Source organism: Argentina silus, assembly GCF_951799395.1.
Source record: "Argentina silus genome assembly, chromosome: 13".
NCBI lineage: Eukaryota > Metazoa > Chordata > Actinopteri > Argentiniformes > Argentinidae > Argentina > Argentina silus.
The window spans coordinates 20,306,276-20,330,880 of NC_139667.1; the positions used below are offsets into that span (position 1 = coordinate 20,306,276).

General features: G+C 40.5%; 1 protein-coding gene across 1 annotated transcript; it reads left to right on the forward strand.

Moving 5' to 3' along the window:
* Positions 1-596: 596 nt before the first annotated feature.
* Positions 597-8,442, forward strand: LOC310813849 (leucine-rich repeat and fibronectin type-III domain-containing protein 2; the record flags this gene model as incomplete). Its single annotated transcript, XM_083682987.1, has 2 exons — positions 597-1,972; positions 7,449-8,442. 2 exons carry the CDS (start codon positions 597-599, stop codon positions 8,440-8,442), a joined length of 2,370 nt encoding a protein of 789 aa, XP_083539113.1.
* Between the last annotated feature and the right edge of the window lie 16,163 nt (positions 8,443-24,605).

Genomic DNA, 24,605 nt, shown 5'->3' on the forward strand with positions numbered 1-24,605 from the left:
CATGCTCAACGATGCTTCCTGGTGGTTGTTTTGACAAGGTGAATGACCTGAAATGCACATGCACTGCACACACACACCCCCAAGGGAGAACAGACTTTTGGGCTCTGGACACAGGGTCTGGAGCAGTTAGGGGTTAAGTGCCTTGCTCAAGGCCACAACAGCAGTGGTAGGCACCTTAGATATGATGCCAGCAACCCTCCAGGGATCAAACTAGCGACCTACCAATTGCTTGCCCGCCTCTCTAACCTCTAGGCTACCTGTTGCCCCTCATACTACAAGAATGCATTTACTGTCAATGACTCAGTTTGCACTTTCACTGCTTGGAAAAATGATTATTTTTTTGGATAGAGAATTAATCTTCAAATACATTATTTAAAGTGGCCTATTAACATGATAATAACAACATAAACACCATTGCAAACTGGTCTCTAAGTGAATGTTATTGTGGTGAATTTCATACAACTAATGGAAATGTGTTGTCTAAACCTGCTTCCTTTCTCTGTAAGTTGCTTTTGTATAACAATGACAAAGTTTCATCTGATCACGCTCCGTTTTCTCTCTTTCTGTCTTTGTTAGGTCCCTGTGTATGATCTACCATGGACAAAGTGCTCAGCAGCCTCCTGCTTCTGGGAACCGCAGTGATGATGGCCCACGCGTGCCCCAAATACTGTGTCTGCCAGAACCTGTCTGAGTCTCTGGGCACTCTTTGCCCCTCCAAAGGCTTGCTCTTCGTACCACCGGACATAGACCGGAGGACTGTGGAGCTTCGTTTGGGCGGTAACTTCATTCTCAAGGTCACCCCGCCGGACTTTGCCAACATGACAGGCCTGGTGGACCTTACCCTGTCTCGCAACACCATCAGCGCCATCCAGCCTTTCTCCTTCATTGACTTGGAGACCCTGCGATCCTTGCACCTGGACAGCAACCGGTTGACTGAGCTGGGTCCGGATGACCTGCGGGGGTTAGTCAACCTCCAGCATCTCATCCTCAACAACAACCAGCTGAGTCACATCTCCAATTCGGCCTTTGATGACCTTATGCTGACGCTGGAAGACCTGGATCTGTCCTACAACAACTTGCGGGGTGTGCCTTGGGAATCCATCCGCAAGATGGTCAACATCCATCAGCTGAGTCTGGATCATAACCTCATCAACTACATTGCAGAGGGAACCTTCACTGATCTGGACAAGCTGGCTCGCCTAGACCTCACCTCCAACCGGCTCCAGAAGCTCCCGCCCGATCCCATTTTCGCCCGTTCACAGAGTAGCGTAATACTGAGCACTCCGTATGCCCCTCAGCTCTCCCTTAGCATTGGTGGAAATCCCCTGCACTGCAATTGCGAAGTGCTGTGGTTGCGGAGGCTGGACCGAGAGGATGATATGGAGACGTGCGCTTCCCCTCCTAGCTTGAAGGGGCGCTACTTTTGGTATGTTCGGGAGGAGGAGTTTGTCTGTGAGCCGCCCCTGATCACCCAACACACGCACAAGTTGCTAGTGCTGGAGGGCCAAACAGCTAGCCTGCGCTGCAAGGCTGTTGGTGACCCAATGCCAATCATACACTGGGTCGCCCCCGACGATCGTTTGATTGGCAATTCGTCGCGTGCAACAGTGTATGAGAATGGCACCCTGGATATTATGATCACCACATCCAAGGATTACGGCACCTTCACTTGTATTGCGGCCAATGCTGCAGGGGAATCCACTGCCTCCATAGAACTCTCCATCATTCAACTCCCCCACCTAACCAATGGCACTAACCGCACCTCACTGCCCAAGTCCCGGCTCTCTGACATCACCAGCTCTACCAAGACCAATAAGGGGGAGTCCAAGCCTCAGCCTGAAAAGGTGGTATCCGTATCAGAGGTGACCTCGATCTCTGCTCTGATCACATGGACTGTTAGCAAAGCAGCGCCCAAGGTCAAAATGTACCAGCTCCAGTACAACTGCTCGGAAGACGAAGTTCTGATTTACAGGTAAAGACTTGTGATTGTGCTGTATAACTGGATGGGTTCTAAGAATAGACTGGAAGTTTTGATTAGAGAGGACCACAGGGATTGACTAACAAGCCCCAAGGGAACACTTTAGCTGTTCTAAACCAGTCAGTGGCTAATTAGTTGAATACATACCTGACATGTTGCCCATTGCTCTGATGTGTAACAGTGTCATAAACAGTAGGACAGATTCCTCTTTGCACATTCCTCAGCTTCTGCATTCAAAGCACACAAGAGATTCTTCAGACAATCAAAATGACAATGCCTGTAGTTAACAATCAGTGAGCCAGGTATTTCATCTCACTATAGGTTTGAATTGGAATAGCCAATAATCGTGTTACAAGACAAGTAACATTGCATTACAAGTGCTTTTTGGAGGGTGGGATACCATATGGTAAGATACCTGTGTTCCTCACAAAAGACATACAATTCAGATTTTCTATATACATTGTTTCGCTTATGAAAAGCTCAAGTCAAGTGCTTATATCACTCCTGTCCCTGAAGGGTAGTTATTTTCCAAAAATGTTCCCATTATACAAATCATCTGTCATCAAAATTATCATAATAGTAACCCTGCCACGTATCTACTCCATCGCCAAAAGAGGTTGTGGGAAACACATTGAATGCATATAGACGGCCCCTTGCCCCCTTTGCTTGATATGGGTAAGTAGGCTGAAGAATTGCCAAAGAGATTTACTACCCATAGTATGTTAATGGCAGTATCTGCTGCATCGGAATTGTGTGGAAATTGGTAAAGTGGCAGCGGGGCTGTTGTGGAATGCAGTTACAGTAAGTTATGTGTCAGCCATAAACCTTCTGAAATATTTGAAATTGAATACCAATGAACCCCCTTGGCAATACTTTACCTTAAAAGGCTGAGGTGCCATAGCCCTGGTGTGATTTACTCCTTATACATTTCCTGGGTGCAGAATTGTTTCATAAAGTATAGTGGACATTTTTGGAAGTCAGCCGCTGGTTATTAGTTCACAAGCAGTGTGATATTGGAATCATATGCTGTGTTGATGTGAGATATTACTTTGTTAAACTCACTGAATAGAACTCATCATCTCTAAGAATACAATAATATGCTATGTTTATCTGATTTTCTCACCGGGCACATTCAGTGCTGTTTTTCACCCTGCTTTCTCAGAGCCAGCATGTAATATAATTTTTCAATATAGCTTCCTCTGTCCAATGAATATAATGGGAGGTGGCTCAGCCATATTTTCATACACAATGTATTAATGTGTCTTGTTTGCATAGACAATAGCTGAACATATTGCAGTTTGGAGTTATGAATACTGTATGTATTTGTAAGACTCGGACTGATTTAGCTGGAGCTACGTCATTGAAAATTCGAGGTTTATTATACATCTCAGTTGGACTGCTTATTTTTTGACTGCTTATTTAATTGCTCAATGATTTACCCTGAGATGATAAATGAATATCATTGGGTATTATTAAGGTTTCATCCTCAACGACTTGTTAGAATCCTATCAGTCCAAGATGTGCATTAAAACACCATTGGCCAAACAATCTAGTACAATACAAAAAAAAATGTTTTAAGTTGCCGAAAAAATCTGGAAATTCGATTGAGTGCTAGAACTCTAAATCTGACCTATGCACTGACAGGGTTTTCCAGCACACTCAGTTTTTCCAGCACACTCCTGCTACAATGGCAACAGCAACTCATAAATATGAGACACGCTATTGTGTGTTAATGAATACATGTATTATGGATGCACAATACATGTAATTCTCTAATGATTTATGAAGTACATTTATATTTTCATCCGCCTCACATAAATGATACCAATTTGAGATGATGGAAGAAAAAACAAGGATACGGAGATTAGTCTCTGATATATCCAAAAGAAATATCCAGGATAGTACATAGTATTGCTCTCTTTTACCTCTTGTTACACATCGTTCCTGTTGAAATTTAGCCGCAAAATGCTGTCTTACTCTTAGCTATCCAACATTTTCAGGAAATATTGAAGCGTGTTATTAAAAATCAATTAGAGCTGTGCGGGGGGAGAGAGTTTGAAAGCCCTTGTATAGATGTCAAGAGGCAACATAGAATCCTCCTGGTTATGGAGAAGGCAATTAAGAATGAATAATGGGGTACATCGCCATTGGTGCCTGGTGAATATCGGAGGCTTCCGGGGTGGAGGTAGTCTCGCTGCACTGCAGGATCAAAGCTATTTATGTACGTATGGTCACAACAGGGGACGATTGAGTTTATTCATGATTGAGTCCTACTGTAGCAAAGGACATCTAAAAGAACAATATTTGGTTATTAAAAGTATTTTCAAGGATATTTTCTCCCATAAAAAACACACATAGTACAAACACAGTGTGTAACTGGTTCGCATGGACAGTCCAATTATCAGATCTTATGCGTAGCATTGGTGGATAAGAACCATTTCCAATTGAACACCTATAGGGGTGGGTTTGTAGTTTTTATATAATGGTTTATCATACCATTGAATACAAACATCCACCTTACCAAGGAGATGAGGCTGAAATAATCAGAGCTGTTTGTTGATAATATATCAAAGATATTGAATTTGGTCAGTGTCCACTCAAAAACAGTAGGGGCCTGATACGTCATGCATATGCCTCACATACAGTGCTGCTTGAAAGTATGTGAACCCCTTGTGCAATTATAGATTTTTTGAAATCTTTTTTTAATCAGAACCAGTCTTATCTGACATAACAGGTTTATATTTACCAATTCCATATGTTGGTTTAGAGGAAATCATGCGTGTAGTAGAAAAACTAAATTATAAAGAAATGAGTGCCGGTGCAAAAATAAGTGAACACCAAGTTGCCTTGGTTAAATCAAGTAGGTAAGTAGAATCAGGAAAAAGTTTGGGCAGGACTTTGATAAATAGAGATAAGAAACCTGGTCAGTTTTGTGTTACCCATACAGGTGAATGCAAAACACACCATGCCGAGAGGAAAGGAGATCTCAGAGGAAACCAGGAAGAGGGTAGTGAGAACACATCAGTCTGGGGAAAGCTATAAAATCATCTCAACAAGATTTGAGCAACATCAGTCCACTGTGAGGCAAATCATTTACAAATGGAGAGCATTTAACATGACAGCAACTCGGCCTAGAAGTGGACGCCCTTCCAAAATATCCCCAAGAGCCACAAGAGAAATAATAAATCAGGTAAAAGCCAACCCAAACATAACATCTAGCGATTTAAAGACCTCCCTTGCTGCAACTCAGGTAACTGTGCATGCTTCAATAAGAAGAAGAACACTGAATCGAAATGGCATTAATAGGAGGGTTGCTAGGAAGAAGCCTCTGCTGTCAAAAAAGAACCAAATTGCCCGTCTTAAATTTGCCAGAGACCACCTGGACAAGCCTGACGTTTTCTGGAAGTCCGTTCTCTGGACAGATGAGTCCAAAATTAACCTTTTTGGTCACAATCAAAACTACTATGTTTGGCGAAAACCCAACACTGCCTACCACCAAAAGAACCTTATCCCAACAGTCAAGCATGGTGGAGGGAATGTCAAGATCTGGGGCTGCTTTTTCTCCTCTGGACCTGGACAACTCCACATCATTATGGGAACCATGAATTCTGAGGTGTACCACAAGATTTTTTAACAGAACGTCAAACCATCAGTCAAGGAGCTAAAGCTGGGCTGAAAATGGGTCTTCCAACAAGACAACGACCCAAAGCATTCAAGCAGATCTACAAAAGAATGGCTCAGGAGAAAGAAGATTTGTGTTTTGGATTGGCCAAGTCAAAGTTCTGACCTAAATCCAACTGAGATGCTGGGGCAGGACCTGAAGCGGGCAGTTCATGCCAAACACCCCTCAAACCTCACTCAATTGGCTGTAATGTGGAGTTCTGTAAGGAGAAATCCCTCAAAACAGATGTCAGAGACGAGACGTTTACTCCAAGTTATCGCTGCTAATGGAGGTGCCACAAGCTATTGACTGAAGAGGTTCACATATTTTTGCACACATGAAATCTGAGTTTTTGTTAAATAAAATCACTTTTGTTAAATAAACAATGAAAATATATATAATCTTTTTTTGTTTGTGTCCTTTATTTGGAAAGTTTTTATTATGAATTGGGGATTGGGTTTAGATAAAGATTTTAGAAAATTACAAAAATAATGACCATCCCTGTAGGGTTCACAAACATTCAAGCAGCACTGTATGTACCTATAGTATGTGATGCCTTGTGAAGACACAGGCCTACAGTACAAGCCCACCTATCCCCTCACCTAAGACCTGTGAGTTATAATGGGCATCTCCAGATGTTCACTTATCTCACTTGAATGACACAAAGGATACAATTAAAGAGAATATCCATCCAGAAAGAGATCTCATCCGGAACAATTAGGCTCAATGATTTTCCTCTTTTTTGGAGACACGTTTAGCATGTCTCACATAATTACAAATCCACCTGGGTAAGGTTTGGAAAGAAGGAACATCATAGTGTAACCTGTTTGGCTCATAATTTTTTGCTAAAATGTTCACCTGTCTGTGATGCAATACAGGTAGAGTACTGTCTAGTCAAATGTATTGTTTGTGAGTTGATGAATTGCCTGCTGTAATTAAAATATATGTATTTAGCTACCATGTTCCATTACAAATTCTTCCACAGCCTTAGTTAATCATGTCTTTCAGGGTATAGTGCAAGGTCAAACTGAATAAAGATTGTGTCACCGTGGCTTTCCAATCTCTGTCTAACCTTTGGGATTTAATTAAGAAGAGGAAATGTATTAATATTGCCAGATACATTTGAATATCAACACAGATTAATATATTTTCTCCAGCGGTTTACAAATTAAATCTGACTGTGCGCTCTGTATTCTAGGACAGATGGGTTTGCGGCATGAAAGCTTCTATTACAGGCTGTCATCATAACACAAATAGTGATTGTTTTTCTGTTTGATTGATTGGCAGCGCAGTTGGGAGTAACGAAACAAGCATTACTTTTGGGTTCAGTAAAAAAGTGTTTGTATCTTGTGTGACTTTTGTTGAATATGTTTTTGTTTCTCTATTTAATCTTTAAGCCACTCTTTAATAATCATAATTCTAGTCCAAAAACCTAGTTGTCTCTTTGTGATTGGCTTGTGAACAATTTTGTTATGTTAACATAACATGGAATAAAGTCAGACTATGATGCAAATATAATCAAAACATACTCAAACAGGGACCATTGAATGCTTCACTCAAAATCATTGCTCCATGCGTATTAAGTCACTCATATTGTGACCTATGAAGTAATCCTTCTAAATTACTCTGTGCATTTAAATAGCTACTTAGCGTGTTTCATTTTGACTGTTGCTTTGATCTGTCCCCATCTGGTAGAATGAGTCATTGGCATTTGCCACACAAATGTGCTTTAGCCTCTTTTTGAACTCCCATTGCAGGAGGGCTAATTATTAACACTAGGCTCTTGTGTCCCGTCTTGTGTTTTCATAGGATGATTCCCATGGCCAGCAAAGCCTTCTTAGTCACCAACCTTGTCCAAGGGATGCAGTACGACCTGTGTGTTCTGGCTATCTGGGATGACACTGCCACCACCCTTACTGCTACCAACGTAGTGGGCTGTGTCCAGTTCATCACCCGCGACGACTACCCACAGTGCCAGTCCCTCCACAGTGGGTTCCTAGGTGGCACTATGATCCTGGTGATAGGTGGCATCATTGTGGCCACGCTCCTAGTTTTCATCATCATCCTCATGGTTCGGTACAAGGTGAGCGGTAGCACCCAGTCGAGCAAGCTACCCATGGTTAGTAACACGTACGTGCAGACCAACGGCGGACTGAACAGGCTCAACGGTGTCCCGCCGAAGGTCAAACCCACGGTGGTGGTCATGCGTGACGAGGTGGTGGAGTTTAAGTGCGGGTCCCTCCAGAGCAGCCTCTCCTCTTCCTCGTCTTCATCCAACTCTCTGGACAGCCGCAACGGGAGAGGGGGGGACCGATACAGTATGCGTGACAGTGAGTGCAGCACACTGCCCAGTAGCAAGTGGAGGCGGCATGGAGGGCCAACCACCAAAGCCAGGCCCAACTTGGACCACCTTTTAGGGGCCTTTGCCTCGCTGGAACTCCGGGGTCCAAACAGGGACCAGGGGGCAGCTTGCTCTTCCACCACCCCCAACGCCATGGTGGCAGTGGCCATGGCGCCTCGATCTGACAAGGAGCCCCTGCTAGGGCGGGCAGAATCCACCAATATGCTCGGGCGTTTCCTGGGGCTGCCCCAGGAAGGGAAGCCCAAGAGGAGTCACTCGTTCGACATGGGCCACGTGGGGGCCATGCAGTGCCTGAACTATCCTCGCAGGATCAGCAACATCTGGACTAGGAGGAGCCTGTCGGTCAACGGGATGCTGCTGCAATACGACGATAGTGAGGATGGCGAGGGCGAAAAGCCCGCATTGGAGAGCAATGAGTGGGTTATGGAGAGCACGGTTTGAGCTTGGTCAAGGTCGTAGGTCAAAAAATAAACTTACTTATGGACCTAAGGGACCTGAGTGTGTGTGGGAAGGGTACCTCTGGGGTATCCACAATGCTGTACTGCATGAAGTTCATCCATGTGAATACTATTGTCCTTCTGTTCATGTGATTCTACGGAAAAAAAAGAAAAACAACACTCAGGTTGGTGGTTCCTAAGACCGTAATCAACCACGCCAGGGTTGACCACGCTCTAATCCGTTGACAGGGGGAACCATCTGACCGCATTTGAAAATGTAAGGCATTATGGAACAAGGACCCTATGGAATTGTGCAGATACAGCCTATGTGGAATAATGCCCAAAACCACTGGGAATGTGGGAGTATCTCTGAGACACAGGGGAAAATAAAGGCTCGGAATTCAAAGTGGATTTCCCTGTCTTTATCTATAGAGCTCTATGCCAAGAGGATTTACCCTGACTGTGGTAAAGTGGATGTGCATCATAATGTGTTGGACTCTCACAGCATGAAATGAGACTGCTTCTTCAGTAGGAGGAATGAGAGAGCAAACATAATGAAAAAGTCATTTTTTAATTTTAATTAGTTTTTTGTATGATTTTTACTATTTATTATTTCAGATGTTATGTGACCGTTGAGAGTTTCACTTTCCGCAAAAAGAAATAAAACTATAGTGATGTTTAATTTTGATGACGGTGAAGGATGTATGCTTACTCCAGTCCCCACAGTTACACGATTTCAGATCATCTTTTATTTTGCCAATTGCAAATCTTGACAAATGTTAATTTATTTCAAACCGCAATATTCCCTTCAATGTGGACATTGTTATTAGAGTGAAATAGAGGTTGACTTTCAAGCCAGTTATATTAACATCTACCTCAGGGTATTTATCATATGAGGTTAAAAGAGGTACAGAATGAACACACGTCCTCTTGCGGTGAGAGCATATACTACTGCCACTGCTGATGGGGATAGACAGTCTGAATGCACTGGATTGTTTTGCATACATCAAATAAAGTAAAATGCATATTCCTTACTTGTAGAAATTACTTAGAATACAATACCCCTATCAATACCCTTATCAATCAAATTCCTTATTTTATGTCTCTCAGGTGGCAGGTCAGAATCCTGCTGCGACAAATTGCCCTTTTGAAAGCTTGTTTGGTATACTCACCGCTGTGAGTTTGTGTAAATGTGTGACAGTGGATTTTCAAGTTGTCCCTGGCTACAAAGGCCATTGATGTATACAGAAGTGTTCCCTCAGGATGACACACTTGTGGTGTGTCACACAGTCAAAGTGCGAACTTATTGAAAACCCTCCGCAATCCCCCTGGCTATTTCTTGTCATCCTGCTGCTTTGTTTAAGTTCTGAAAACAAAATGAGTAGAGAGGGGAAAGGAGAAGGACATTGTCTTGCCAAATGAAGGCGTATATCCATAGAAAGCAAATTTCAATGGAAATAATGATATATAATTCATTCACAGAACCATGTTGGTTTGTTTAAGATATCGAAATGTCTGACCTTGTTTTATTTATTTGGAATATGGTTTATTTTTCTATTTTGTTCTCAATAGATCAATATTAGTTTTTATGTCCCCCACATTACAGTGACCGACTCAATGACAACATATAAAGCTGGATATGAGTTCTGAATTATAGTATTTTTGTCTCTATCCAAACTACTGCCTATGATCAACCCATAACAAAGAGAGCCCTCTATGATCATTTGCAGATTCTGATGCCTTTTAATGTCCTTTCTCTGTCTCTGCTGCATTACAGTATGGGTTTGGGTTTTCATCTTTTTCTATTTGTTCCTTCTCTTGGTGTACTGTTCTGTATATTGAATTTTTTGTACAATAACTGGGTAAGAATGTAAAAGGAGGAAACTGTGCAGTAGTACTTTTATTTTCTTGTTCAACAAAAGTGAGAAAGTGCTTTACTGTGGTGTGACATGGCTGTACTTAGCTGGCACAATGGGATGGAAGGCTGCATAACATCGCAAATAGGAATGGAATTCACAGAACAGTTTTTTTCGTGTTGAGTATAGAGCTACAGAATGGCTGTTCTTTGTTCTGTTTCTACATGCAAGGCTGTGAGGTCACCTTCCATTGTGATAATTAAGAACACCCTATAAGTGTGTACATGACTTGAAATAGTCACGATTCTCACCTGAGGTTGTAGAAAAGAGAAGAAAAAAATGTTTCTGTGTTAACACATTTTTGCTACAAAAGAAGATAAAATATCAAGAATTCCTATGAACCAAATTGTGTGTTTTTTGAGTTTCCTTCTGAGTTAGATCGTTTAGGTTTTGCTTATGAATCGAGTATTACAACATAATTTCTCAAGCAACGTTACATAGCTGATTCAAAATGAACATGGTATAATAAGACAATGTTATGTCCGTCGTAGTAGCATGCAACCCAATCTCAGGGAATTTTTGGGGAGCAACCCCAGGGAACAACCTTGTGGTACATTCAGTGCTGCAATCATGACAATGGAATTAATTTATGTTGGTTGTCATAACATATTCATACCGTAAAAGCATTTTGTAGGGACATTAACATACAGTCAAAAATACAGTAGTGAATGACAATGATAATGAAATAATAGACTATTGTATTAGACTATAATGTATAAGCACATAATGAAATGGAGCATGGTGTACACAAAACGAAACAAAACAACTCAGGTAGGTGCAGAGGTTGGCTATTTCTCACCATGCTTAGCTCTCTGTTTACCTTGGAGGATGAGCAGAGGGGATTTGGCCAGGTCCACCTGCTGTAATCGAGCCAGTCATCACTGCACACTCACCTCAGCACTGTCCTTATTAGAAATCAAGGGGACATGCTGCTCCATGCCAGGGCCCAGAATAAGACCTTAATTCATCTAATCTACCAGGAAAGGTGCTTACAGCAGCACTGTGTTAATATAATCTCCCCAAAGGCGTGTGTTGATAGATAAGCTTGGGCTGTGCATCTATAGGCCAAAAGGATATGACCCCCCCCCCCCCCCCCCCCCAGCCTGTTGTATAGTTATATCATCATTGTTAAGTTGTTGTGGTGGTGTATATTAGCTATACATTTGTTATTGCATATTGGAGACAGATATATGATACACACCAAGGAACCTGTAAGCAACAATGTTATTACTTGTATACTGATATTGAGTTTTGCCATCCCACAGTATGAAAAACTGTTTATAGAGTTGTGTGATATATCTTGATGTCTTTTCAAGATAAGTTTATCATATATTTTATATTTTATATATTTGATAACATTTTAGGTAGATTATAGAACAGCATAGTGAACAGACATGGTCCTGGGGTATGAAAGCCCATCCAACTGTACAATTCATCATTATCATCATCAGAGTCATTACCTGTTGTTGGTAACAGATAGACAACAAACATTATATGAACAGCTGCTGTGGAGGTAAGCCTTTCTCTATACTCTCTGTTTCCAATCCCAAGTACTACAGTGTAATGGTTTATGAATCAATATATAGGTTCGTTGATAGTTCTGGAAGAACGTGGTCAATATGATTGGGATGGCAACCCAGTAAACAAATCTCGACGCTAGTTAGTCAATTCAGTTTTTGAGGAGTGTAGGAGCATAAGGAAAATAAAAACAACCATGAATGATCCATTGTCATAATTGACATCCTTCCATTGGTCTAGCAACGTTTTCATAATTGAAAAAGGGTTTAAAAAAATTACAATATCATGAAGTGTTTATGGTGTATTTATACATTTTGCAAGTAAAAGTGATGAAGTAGCCGTTCTGATATCGTGGATATCGCAACGGCTGGAATGCTTCTTGGCCAATCACAATGCTTGATGTAATCGACCTATTGTATAAAGTGTAACAATGATTAGTCCCAATAGTGTAAACTACAATAATAATTACACTGTAATATGACCACTGTAAAGTGTGACACCACATCCCACTTTAACTAAAAAGACTGCAGAGCATTTATGGAGCCATATGCTTGCTAATGTTAGTGCTAGCTAGCTAATGTTAGTGTTAGCTGGCCTACTAGCTGAGCTAATTGGCTAGGTAGCTGATTGGCTAGCTAGCTAATGAGACATACAGTATCTCTTAACACTAGAAGACCCAGGCCCTCATTAGTAACCAAAGCACCCAGAGTGACATTTGGAGACCTCCATGTGTTGATGTTCGTGTAACAGTGTAATCATTGAATTAGATACCCTGTGCAAAACTATAGCTCACCTCAGCTAACATCCCATTGAACAATATTGTCTCAATGTCACATCTACAACGAGTGAAACTCTTTTCCAAGCATGTTGTTTGTCTCACCCAATTTATAGGCCTACATTGCCATGGCATCTGGTTGGCTCGGATGATGAATAGGACTAAATATAAACTAGATCATCCTGTCCAACAAACAGCAAACTTGGTCACAAATCCCATGCATAAAAATTGCTTCTGTAATTGAAGAGAGAGTTATTCTTTTTCCCAACAACCATTATGAATATTTTATGGCACATTTTCAAGCCGCAAATGGTGCAGGAAATAGGTTTCACCCAGGAGTTGTATTAAGTGAAATGATATTTTTGCAACCCTATCTGCCAGGTGAAGAGTCATCTTTTGGATCCATCCATTTTGTTTGCGTTCACTGGAATGGAAAGGAGGAGGGGGGTGGGTGGGGGATAATGCTTCAACAATTTCTATATCCTCAGTGGATAAACCAGAGAGGGAAATCTGTAAAGAAAATGAATTGAAACTGCTGAACATGTGCTTCAGAGGCCATTGAGACTGACTTGTTTTGTTTATTGTATTGGTTTAGCATTTTGCCACTACTCCTCTGTTTCAAGACAAATAATACACATTATTATAAAATGGGTGCCATTAGCTGGGAAATATGAACCAAGATTGCTTCTGTAAATTGCTATGCACTCATAGAAAATAACCCAATGATTGCATTTTAGTGGCTACTTTAGGTCGAGTCAAATTTGAACATGGATTTGAGCTAAAAGCTTTTGAAAATATCTGAGTGGTTGATATATAAAATCAGTCTTGATCAAGTACAATTTCTTGAAGATTTTCACTATCAAACAAATCATCTGAGAGAGAGAAAGAGAGTTTATGTTATACACAGTAACATTATGGGGAATACAATACAACATTTGGATTTAGATCTACAGTACGTATGTAACTACATCAGCACAATGGCAATTTAATGAGTTGTATTGAAACATTCTGTCACAGTGCAACTGAAAGTAAAACATAAAATATGTGAATATTACCTGTTTAGACAGCACTAAGCAGTGCCATATGGTAATTGTTTTGTGTTCTCCTCTGCATCATTGAACCATGCCATTAAGTGATTATTTAAAAAGCTATATAGTATACAGATTAATAAATAACAACAGTTTCAAAACATCCCTGCCAGAAGTTCAACATATCTAAAAAAAATAATTTGAATAGCAATAGCATGTACAATACCAACAGCATTAATATTAGTTTGGTCATGGGGTTCTGGGGGATGCCTTTCTCAAAATAGTCTGGGCATTCTCTTGGATGTAGTGCAGCATACAACATTAAGATTTTCTTTCTGCATTTATAGAGAGTGCTGGGCTCCAATGAATTGCATTTCAACAATGTCTATGCTGTCTTTGGTTCTCCATTGATAGGAATCTGTTTGTCAGTTTATCCCATCCCATATTGGACCAGCAAATAACAGAACTGCTTGAAATTGGTTCCCACAGGCATTGGAGGTAAGTGTGTTCATCCAACTCTTAACTACAACAACACCAAGACTCTCCAGTTTATTCTATTGATTGTGTTATTTGTCTGTTTTGTGGTAAAAAAAGAAAGGAGCCTCCATTACCACAAAGTTGAGGACTTCAGCTAGGTATGAAAGGGCCTCCACTAAGCCTCAGGTGTGCCAAAGTAGTAATAATACATATCTGTTTGGCACAGAAGATACACAAGATAAGGTGCCTTAATTTGAAATGAACACCCACTTCAACCCAGTTACTGACAGTATTACATTAAAGGTTTATTGTGTTGTTCTCTTCTATGTCATTATTCTTTGGTATGTTGTTAGTCCCAAAATTGTCTCCAAATGACTACGTTCTGGGGGATAGTTTCTGCAGACCAGGAAATACGGTCTGGGGGATCATATTATCTGGCCATAACAGTGTTTGACCACCTGCTGTGACGTAAGATATGTTGCATAATAGTTACGTGAATTATGACTTGCATGGCGGTTAAGCAGTATTAGGCATTAACTTCGACTGGTTAAGGTTAGGCATTAACTTTGACTGGTTAAGGTTAGAGTAAGTTGTCGGAAGGCATTAGCAAATATTAGCATACAAGTCGAGCGGTTTCAGGCTCCAACACCCCGCCTCCTCCTTATACAGCATTTTGCCTTACAAATTTACCTGCCAGTATAGCTAGATAATACCACCACACGTATGCATTGGTCTGCAGAAGCGACCCCCCTGAACGTAATCATTGACTGTAGCACACTGACAGACTCATCAAAGCCAAATGAGATGAAACACACAGACTATCTGAAGAAATCTTGACCCATCTGGTTTTGATGAGTCTGTCAGTGTGGCCAGGTAATACAAAAAAGACCAAATCTGAATTAAACTGACAATCTGACAAAATCTATTTTTATGGATATTCTATGTGTTCAATATTCTCTGATTTTGTCAGATTGTGTGTGTGACCTCCCCAATTTAAGTGATCCCAGAATTCCAAGTTCTAAAGCAAACTGACAAGATCTGAGCCAATTAACTTGAGATAAGTCTAGATTTCGTCAGACAGACCATCTGTGTTGTAGACTAAGATGTTAACAAATTCTTAGACTGACAACAAAACTGGATAAGCAAATAAACTTGTAGGACATCAGCTTCCTCTGACTCCCAAAAAGCTCCCTGAACACTTTCCTCTATTCTTAGGAGACACCCAATTAGACTCTGATGTGGCCAATTAAGACACCGTACCTGATGGCCCTCCACTGTTAAGGCAGTATGTAAGCTATAGCCTCAGTGTAATTTGGTGGGAGTTCTTTGGCAGGAGGCAGAAGGCTAGGATGCTTATGCATTTGTTTAGATTTCAGTGTTGCTGGTACGCTGGGTAGCAAAGTGTTCTTATGAGTCACTTTCTCTTCACTTGAGTCCTAAAGGTCTTTTTTTATCATTGTCTTAAATCTTCTTCAGTTAAATTATAGTTAACCTGACTAGAATTGATTTTGTTAAAGTTTTTGATCTGCCCTTAAACTAAATAAATACCCAACAAGACAATTAACTTAGATAATACAAAATGTAGAAGATGAAGTTGATGTGGATTAAGTATATGTATGGATGAAACATGGTAAATTGACAAATTGACATAATTGACACAAAATCACCAGTGCTCCATACTCTACCATTGTTACGTTGCTCAGGGTAGGGTTAATCCCTGGGAAAATATCCAGAATCTACCAGTTCCATTATATCTCAGCGATTAGTCACTCCCATATTAGTTACATGTTTGCAGTAGCCTTTGAACTAAGCACAGGGTGCTACCTAACTAGCAACACAACTTTGTTTAGATCATTAGCTGGCCATAGACTTTAACTTCTTGCGGCACATGCTCTGCCCTCTCTACAATCAACCTAGGCTTAGACTACATAAGGCATTTGTATTCAAATTTAGTGAAATGGGGGAGATTATACCCTCCAACTCCACATCTGAAAAAAGGTAAAGTAATAACCGTACATGCAAAACAGACCTATAATCCAGTTCAAAGGTGTTACTGTTTGCTTGCAGGGAATCCATTTCCCAAAAAGCCCTGAATGTTGGTAGCTCAAGATCAAACTCAGCAGGAGTTTGGACAGTAGGGTGCAAGAAATTGACATCTAATCATAAGCTGCCTCATCCTCCACATAAATTAGACTCTCCCTAGCAGCACTCCACAATAACTCATACCTTCACACAAAACCTTCCTACCTCACATCTATACCTTGCGCCCGCCAGCTATTCTCATACACCTGTCTCCTGAGATGAGAACAAGACTGGGGAGAGACACGGTGGAACTGTGTGTTTGAAGGTGGGGGTTGAAAAACAGAGAACAGGATGTTTGCTGGCTCGGAGTAGAGCCACATGTCGCTTGGCAGAATATCCCCATCATTGATACTCCTGCTGGTGCCGTGGTGAGCTGAGGAAGGAGATATTTGTCAGAGTCCCTCTGGACTGTGGTGATTGCTGAGACCAATACATGGGGATTAAGGGGAGGTAGGGAATAGAGATGCTGTGCAGAACAAGAGTGCGATACTAAAGGGAGTCGGTTTTTAAATGGATAATTATGGTATAAAGTGGATAGTGGATTGTGGTATTTAACAAAATTGCTCTGCTGTAAATTCCATTGCATTGTCTGCCATGCTCTCTATAAGTCTCTTTACCCCTACCAGTATTGAGCAGGTCAATTTTAAATATGAGTTATATTTTACTGTTTTGTCAGTTCAATTATTTTGTGACCTACCTTCCTCCCAATCATATACATGATCAACATGATTTAATTACCTGAGTAATCGTATTACTGGACTCCAACTGGGCAGTAATGGTCAATGTTGAAGTGGCCTATGCTGGGGTGGAATTGCACTGCAGGGGTCCATGTGGACCCCCTACGGCCTAAAAATTTGACCGAGAACATTTAGGGAGAACTATTCATCAGGAGCTGAGAGGTCCACTGAATTGCCACAGGAGAATTTCTTAATAGACCCTTGGTGTTCTGTAATGGAACAGTGGCACAAGAATAACCATGATAGGCGCACCTACTGTAGAGGTTTTTCAACAAAGAGGCTTAAAAGATATAAGCCTACTGACATAGAATTTTTACCTGAAGGAGAATAAACGTTTAAAATCATCCTGACTTGATTCCAGGTAATTCTACTTATATCACCCTGGTCTGTGGATTACTGTAATGTATATTAAAGCCATTTATAGGTCTTCCTCAACGCTGAGGCTTTTTTCGAAAATTCATCTCAAATTAGCATACACTCAGGTTTCATGACAGCGCTGATCAATTTTTCACCACAGCAGGTTGTGCCTAAGCAGCCTCAAAATGTTTTAAAACAAATGGTAATGAGTACAGACTCCAGTGATCAAGAGAAGACTGGAGTCTCAGACACAACATATTGGCCTCCCTGATTCTGACTCTGAGGTTGTCATAATTAGGTAGAGAGCTCATATGGTTCTTAGAGGAGCATATCAATATAATTAACACTTACATTGCAGGGTATAACACTGAAGTTTGCATGTCATCTATACGACAGATTAACAGACATTGCAAACTTTTTTTTTAAATATAATGTAATTCAATATTATATATAGCTGTAATGAAGTAAGGAGATGGGAAAGATTTAGAAAAATTGTTGTTACTATTTGGAACAAGATTATGACCATACTCACTAAAAGCAAAAAACATCTACAGTAAAATCTGCTACATTTTATCAATGCTGGACCCTTGTTCATCCAACAACAAACCTACGATATCCTTCACTCAACCATGATCCACCATCTTGATTTTACTTTACATCCTGGTATTCTTTCCAATATGGCAGACTGCTTTATATGAAAAAAAAACTATATTAAATCAGCTATATATGCCTGAGCCTAGCTATGGGGACATGATTACTTTTTTCCATAAAGTGAGATTCCCTAGTGCAGCCGTGCCCACACTTTTTCGGCTTGCGAGCTACTTTCAAAATGACCAGGTCAAAATGATCTACCTACATTAAAAAATGCTATATATATATATATGACACGTGACCCGTAGAAGAGAAGCGATCTCAGACTGGCCGCATTGTACGTCAATCAAGTTGCACACTCACACTGGCTCAATTGCCTCGTGCCATGCTGAAGCACAAATGTCCGTCGTAAAAAATAGAAATGTGTCACGCGATCGACCGGTCGATCGTAATCGACGTATTGGGCACCCCTGCCCTAGTGTATTACTTAACTTGCCACTTAAAGGTCAAGTGGGTGGAAGCTGCAAGAACAGTGCACATCATCATGGGAAACTGCAAATAAATCCTTTCCTCGCTTGCTGCATCGTAAGGCCTCCATATGGAAACAAATTGACTATTGAGATCGATTCACTTTCAAACTTTCAGGGTGGGGTAAAAAAAGAAAAGAAAATGAAGGCAATATGTTATACTAATGCATTGATATTGCTTCTGTGACTTTAGAAACCTGGAGTGACAGGGACCATATTTCCAGGAACAGCAATCAAATATTGAGAAATATGCTAAGAGGGACTAACTAAGAATAAAACTATAAACTGTTATTACTGAAGTTATAAAGATGTAATAAGTTAGCAAGTCTAACAAGCCTAACAAGGATATTCTATGTGCACAAAGGCATTACAGACATCTCCCATTATTCCTTGGGCTTATTACAGTAGTTGGATACTGAGAGAAACAAGTAGTCTATTTTGAGGCAGACTCCCTGTGCTCTAACTGAGGTAGTGTTCCCATGCATCCATTAGAGAAGCATATGTGATAAGGGTTATCTTGCATGTCCTGTGTGATACCATTTATTTGAAAAAGCAGGTTTGTGCATTCATGTGCTTACAATGTTGTACGCATCACAAAACATGCCATAGAATGGAATCCGTAGGGCAGGAGAGGTCAACCAACCATGATCGTTTGCAAACGCTAATCATATAACTTAAGAACATCCACTTGGCATGGCCGGAGGCAAAGAAAGCAGCCCAAGTACCATATCAACCTCCATGCACCCCATGGTCAAGCCACACCAAACTACTTCATGCACCCAGAACTAGGCTCTGCGCAATGGGGGGGCCGTGCCTTTTCCTCCCACTCACCATGCCTTTGGAACTCAATCAAAGTCTAAGAGGAAGGGTAGGCCAGCTGATAAAGATGCGTCTATAGGCCTGCTATAAAAGCCCCAATCTCTTCCTGACAATCTAAGGACTGTTCAGACTGTTGGGGCTTTTATAGCAGGCCTATAGACGCATCTTTATCAGCTGGCCTACCCTTCCTCTTAGACTTTGATTGCTGATTTTATGATATGGTTATATATATTTGTTTTTTTTTGTTTTTTTTTTACAATTTTGTCTTTTATTTTATGCACTTTGAGATTATTTTTGTATAATAAAAAGCACTTTATAAATGTAATACATTATTATGATTATTATGATTATGATTATGATTATTATTATTATTAAGTACAGGCCCTATGTTCCTTTAGGAACAAACAGGATTAAGTAAGTAAGTCATTTGTGTGCATATTATTGGTAACCATAAAATGGTAATATTTTTGGACTGAAAATTAATTTGACTGTGACCAAAAGAATCCCATGTCAGAGTTATTGAAAAACATGAATTGATATACCCAATGCATTTCTATAATAACAGCAGCATTTGTGTATTCCTTGAGTAATAAGCCCTGAAATACTTATTATGCAGCTGTTTTCATTTGATCGGTAAACTGTGTAAGGTACATATACCTCTTATCCCATTATCTGCCGGGTTGACTCTAGTTCTCAGGGTCAGCCTGGTGACACTTCTTAAGTTGAACTGAGCTATATTGAACTCAGGTGAAGCAGGTCACGAATGAAGTGCCACTGATTAATCCCCTTTGGATTGTGGGGATGAATCCTTGTCTCCAACCCCCGCCCAGCAACCTACCGTCACCTTTCAGAAGCAGGCTCTGCAGCTTTGATCTTCCCACACTCTTATTTCACACCTCACGGCTAGTCAAACCTCTTATGCGCTGATCTTCGAGGATGAGGGGAGGGCTACTTCTTTTTAATCAGATCGCAACCAATAAGACTCTTTTGGTATTTGTGTGGTATTAAGGCTTCCCTAGCCTCTGATCCTCTCTGCATGCACTCCTGAGGTTAATTCTCAGAGTTAAGACATCAACCTTTGCTACTTTGGTTTCACTACCCATTTTACCCTGCAATATTTCATAGAGAAACCCATAAGCTGTCAGGTCACTGTAGAAAACGTATTGCAATGTTGCAAGTGAACATTTAACACTAGAAGCTGGTTGTGTTTAGTCAGGACTTAAGAATCATTAGAATAGCACATTTTGTTTTTTAAAGAGCTTACATATTGATGTATATACAGTACTTGGTGTAACTCTACATAGCCTACTGTAAAAAAAAATAATAATAATAATAAATCTGTCAAATGTGAAGCGCCATGCTTGATAATAAGTAAAACAGAACACAAATCTGAAGCAATAATGACATGTCATGAAATGCAATTATACATATTTGCAAGAAGGTCTATACACCAGTCATCAACCCTAAGTACAAAAAAGTATAAGTGGACACAAAATTGCTTGTTCTTTCAGTGGCTATGTGCTTTACTGAAATGCATCAGTAAAGTCCATAGACAAAATCCATTGGCTCTTATGCTCCACCATGCAAACCACATTCAAAACAAATATTGATGTTGTCTTCTGGCTTATAGCAAGCAGTCGAGTTACTCACAAATGTGTTCCAAATGTCTGTAATCAGGGCAAATTTGTCTGTCACTGTGTGCTTGGATATCGTGCCCTTATCAATCAGACACACAAACCTGTAGGCTGCTGTAACCTACGTGCACAAACAGGTGGAGAACATATGGTGGTTCTAATAGACTGAGTGCAACAACAAATGTAATAAGCCTGCGTTACCAAATACAAGTGTGATGAAGGGTAGGTGTCTGTTCTTCGCAGGCTGGGTGCGCGCTGTGCAGGCTTCTATTCAAATGTAATCGCCTTGATCATGCTTGAACTGTTGTAGTCTGTCTGTCTATGTTGCTGATATTGCCATTACAGTAGAAATGGTAAGCCATTCATAACTGAACTAAAACAACATTTCATAAACCCACCAGACACACATACACACACGGTAAAGTTTGTTTGTCTTACCCATTATCAACAACATTACACATTGACTGCCCGCTTTCGGTATTGTTATCAACATCACTGGCCTTTTCACACAGACACACATGCTGTAACCTACAGTACATACACACGGGAGGAGATATAATCGGATGCTCATTGAAAACAAGGTCTAAATAGACTAAAAGAAAAACTATGTTTCGACATACGGGTGTCTCTTCTTCTGAGACTGGGTGCGTATTGGCTTATAATCACGTGTAATCGCGCATTGATCATGCAAATAACTATTATGTCTTTCTATCTATGTGTGCAACCCATTATGGTTGAAAAGGGTAAGCCATTCATATTTGTAAGGTCAGTTTCAATTCACCATGATGAGGGTAAACTACAGTGAGGCCTTTTGGGAACAGGTGTTAACAGCGCCTCGGGACATGACTTGGAGATGTTGGCTATCAAAAATGCTGTGGTAGTCATGAACATGCTTCCAGATTATTTTCAATGTGTGATTTTGAAATTGTAACAATGGTATTATGTTAAAAACAAATATTTCTGAAAAATCAGGGAAGAAGGGAGGGCATAATTTTCACAATGGAGTTATTTTAATGTAGTGTCACATAGCGCCTGTGGACGTCTGTTTGGGAGAACTAGAACCATAATGAGGAAATTGTTTTCCTTGATGAGATAAAAAGATGGTAGATGGTTAGAGAGAGATACTGAAGATGCACAAATCAGTGCATGCAACCAGCCCTCCCTCACACTGATCGATAGTATAGCAGCCTCTTTTTTACAATTTCTCCAGTGGCCAGAATTGATTTCACGCTCCCCTCGAGCACCTGTTCTCATCGGATTCTCAGATATGTTCTGAAATTCCACTAACAGCAAAACATCCTCCATCTCTCTCCCTCTCTCTCTCTCCTTCCTTCTCTCTGTCTTCCCTCACTTTCGCTCATCACACACCCAGTCCAAGACAGCTAATCGATATCCATGGCTCAGCAACGTCAACTCTTATTGACTTTGTTTTCCGGAAGACTCCATAAAGAGTCATTGGGGAAATTCTGTCACTGTGAGTTCAATCCCTGGGGGTTTAAAACTCCCCCGCCGCCAAAGACATGGGACTCGTGGTCGACCCATTCCAGCTTCCAGTCGGAATACCAAACACATGGAATGGAGACAACAGCGCAATTTTTCACCTGGAGATGAGACAAGACTTGACAGCAGCGACACAAAAACAAACAAGGCTTGGGCACCTCAGAGATTGAGTCTTCAGATCAACAACCTTGCTATTGTGGTTTGTGGACACAATGGGGTTTTGGAAGATATTAGATTACTCTAATCTTGACTGACTCAAGACAGGTCGACAGATGTTCTTTATTCACTGTGTACATGTGTCTATATTTATTTACTAGTATACATTCAGTCATTGCATACATAGCAGACCTGGGTCAAAATAGCATAGATTTAAAAAAATATATATAAAAATGATTAATCTTCTGGCACTCCAATTGGGTGGGGTTTGCACTGATATCATTGCTCTCATGGCATAGGGAAAAATGTGCGCAAAAAGATGGGACACAGAGAGGACACATTTTAATACCCTACATACCTCATACTCGTCAACATGTTGGATAATCCTATTAACGGCAAGCAACAGCTCATTGCTGTCATAATGACAGGGAATCGACCAGGTGATGAAGCTTTAAAGATAAAAGAGGGTAATGCTAATTCCCTTTAGCGTGCGCAGCATCAGTTATTATGACTTATACAGTATGAGGATTTCCATATTGAAGCATGGTTTTACTACAGTTCAAGACCTTTAAATGACTTTGTGTATGTATGTATGTATGTGTGTGTGTGTGTGTGTGTGTGTGTGTGTGTGTGTGTGTGTGTGTGTATGTGTGTGTGTGTGTGTGTGTGTGTGTGTGTGTGTGTGTGTGTGTGTGTGTGTGTATGTATGTGTGTGTGTGTGTGTGTGTGTGTGTGTGTGTGTGTGTGTGTGTATGTGAGAGAGAGAGAGAGAGAGAGAGAGAAAGAGAGAGAGAAAGAAAGAGAGTTGTGTGTTAATTAAATTGTGTGTGTGTGAGTGTGTGTGTGTGTGTGTGTATAGCCTCCTCCCTGTAAACTAATTGTGCATCATGCTGTCAGTCAAACGGTTGATGAAACCCTCTTAATAGTGATGTGCGCCTCAGGGGATCAATTTTGACTCCATAAATTAATCATCAATCAAACTTTATTTTCCTACACTGGCATCTCTTAATTTCTCCCGAGGCACTCGTGCATAAGATTTACAGTATATTTGTGGCTGAAAAACCCCAATTCTAGATTTCTTTACGACTCATTGCTGATGATTAGTGATGGGCACTTATAGTATATGGAAAGTCTATATCGATATCAGTTGATTTTTTTATACGATATTGATACATTGGTTGGGAAAAGCTTTAATGGATAGCTACTGTATAAACAGGGCTGCCCGCAAGAATCGGAATTAGAAAGAAAATAGCCTACAACTGCGTGAATTACTTCTCTGTTGATTTTCACTCACTGAATGTCGTAGAATTTAAATCATAGTATTTTGAAATAAAATACCGTTAACCAGAGCTGTTGATTCATCCAAAGACTTTATTCACAGAGAAAGAAGCCGGGTCAGGTTTGCAAAGTTGAACACCTTTCCACTTCCGTTACCTGTCTTTTTATAAACATCACACAGGTCAACGCCTTCCATTCAACAAACTTCTAATTCCTGTCTACATACACCAATAACATTCAAGAACTACATTTCGTCATCCAGGGGCTCCTCCTACCTGGCTTGGCGTCGGTCAGTCTACTGAGAGATCAATTGACCTAGGCTGTTTTCTAAAGCCTTTTGTCCTGGCTGTTTACAACTGTGTTTATTACTCATCTATCCTGTCCCTAGATCACTCTATCCTGTTTCTGCAGCTTTGATCCATTGCACTTTATTGTGTTCCTACCCTCTAGTTAACCCCCACCTCTCTGATCTCACCCCTTCTGCCTGCATTCTCCAAATGTTTCCAGGACCATCTGTTTTCTTGTGATCTCTTCACTAGGTGTGGGATTGCTAAGGCTAATATTGTCTTTAAATTTACCATATGAAAAGGTGATCAAATTATTAAAGAAATCAACATATTTAATGCAATAGGCCAGATAGATAGACGACAGATATATAAAAACATTTTTTAAAAAGCATGCATACATCTACATACATGCATGCTTGTGTCAGGTACAACACTTGCTAGGTGTATATAATTATATGTCCTAATTATATATGTTATATAATATA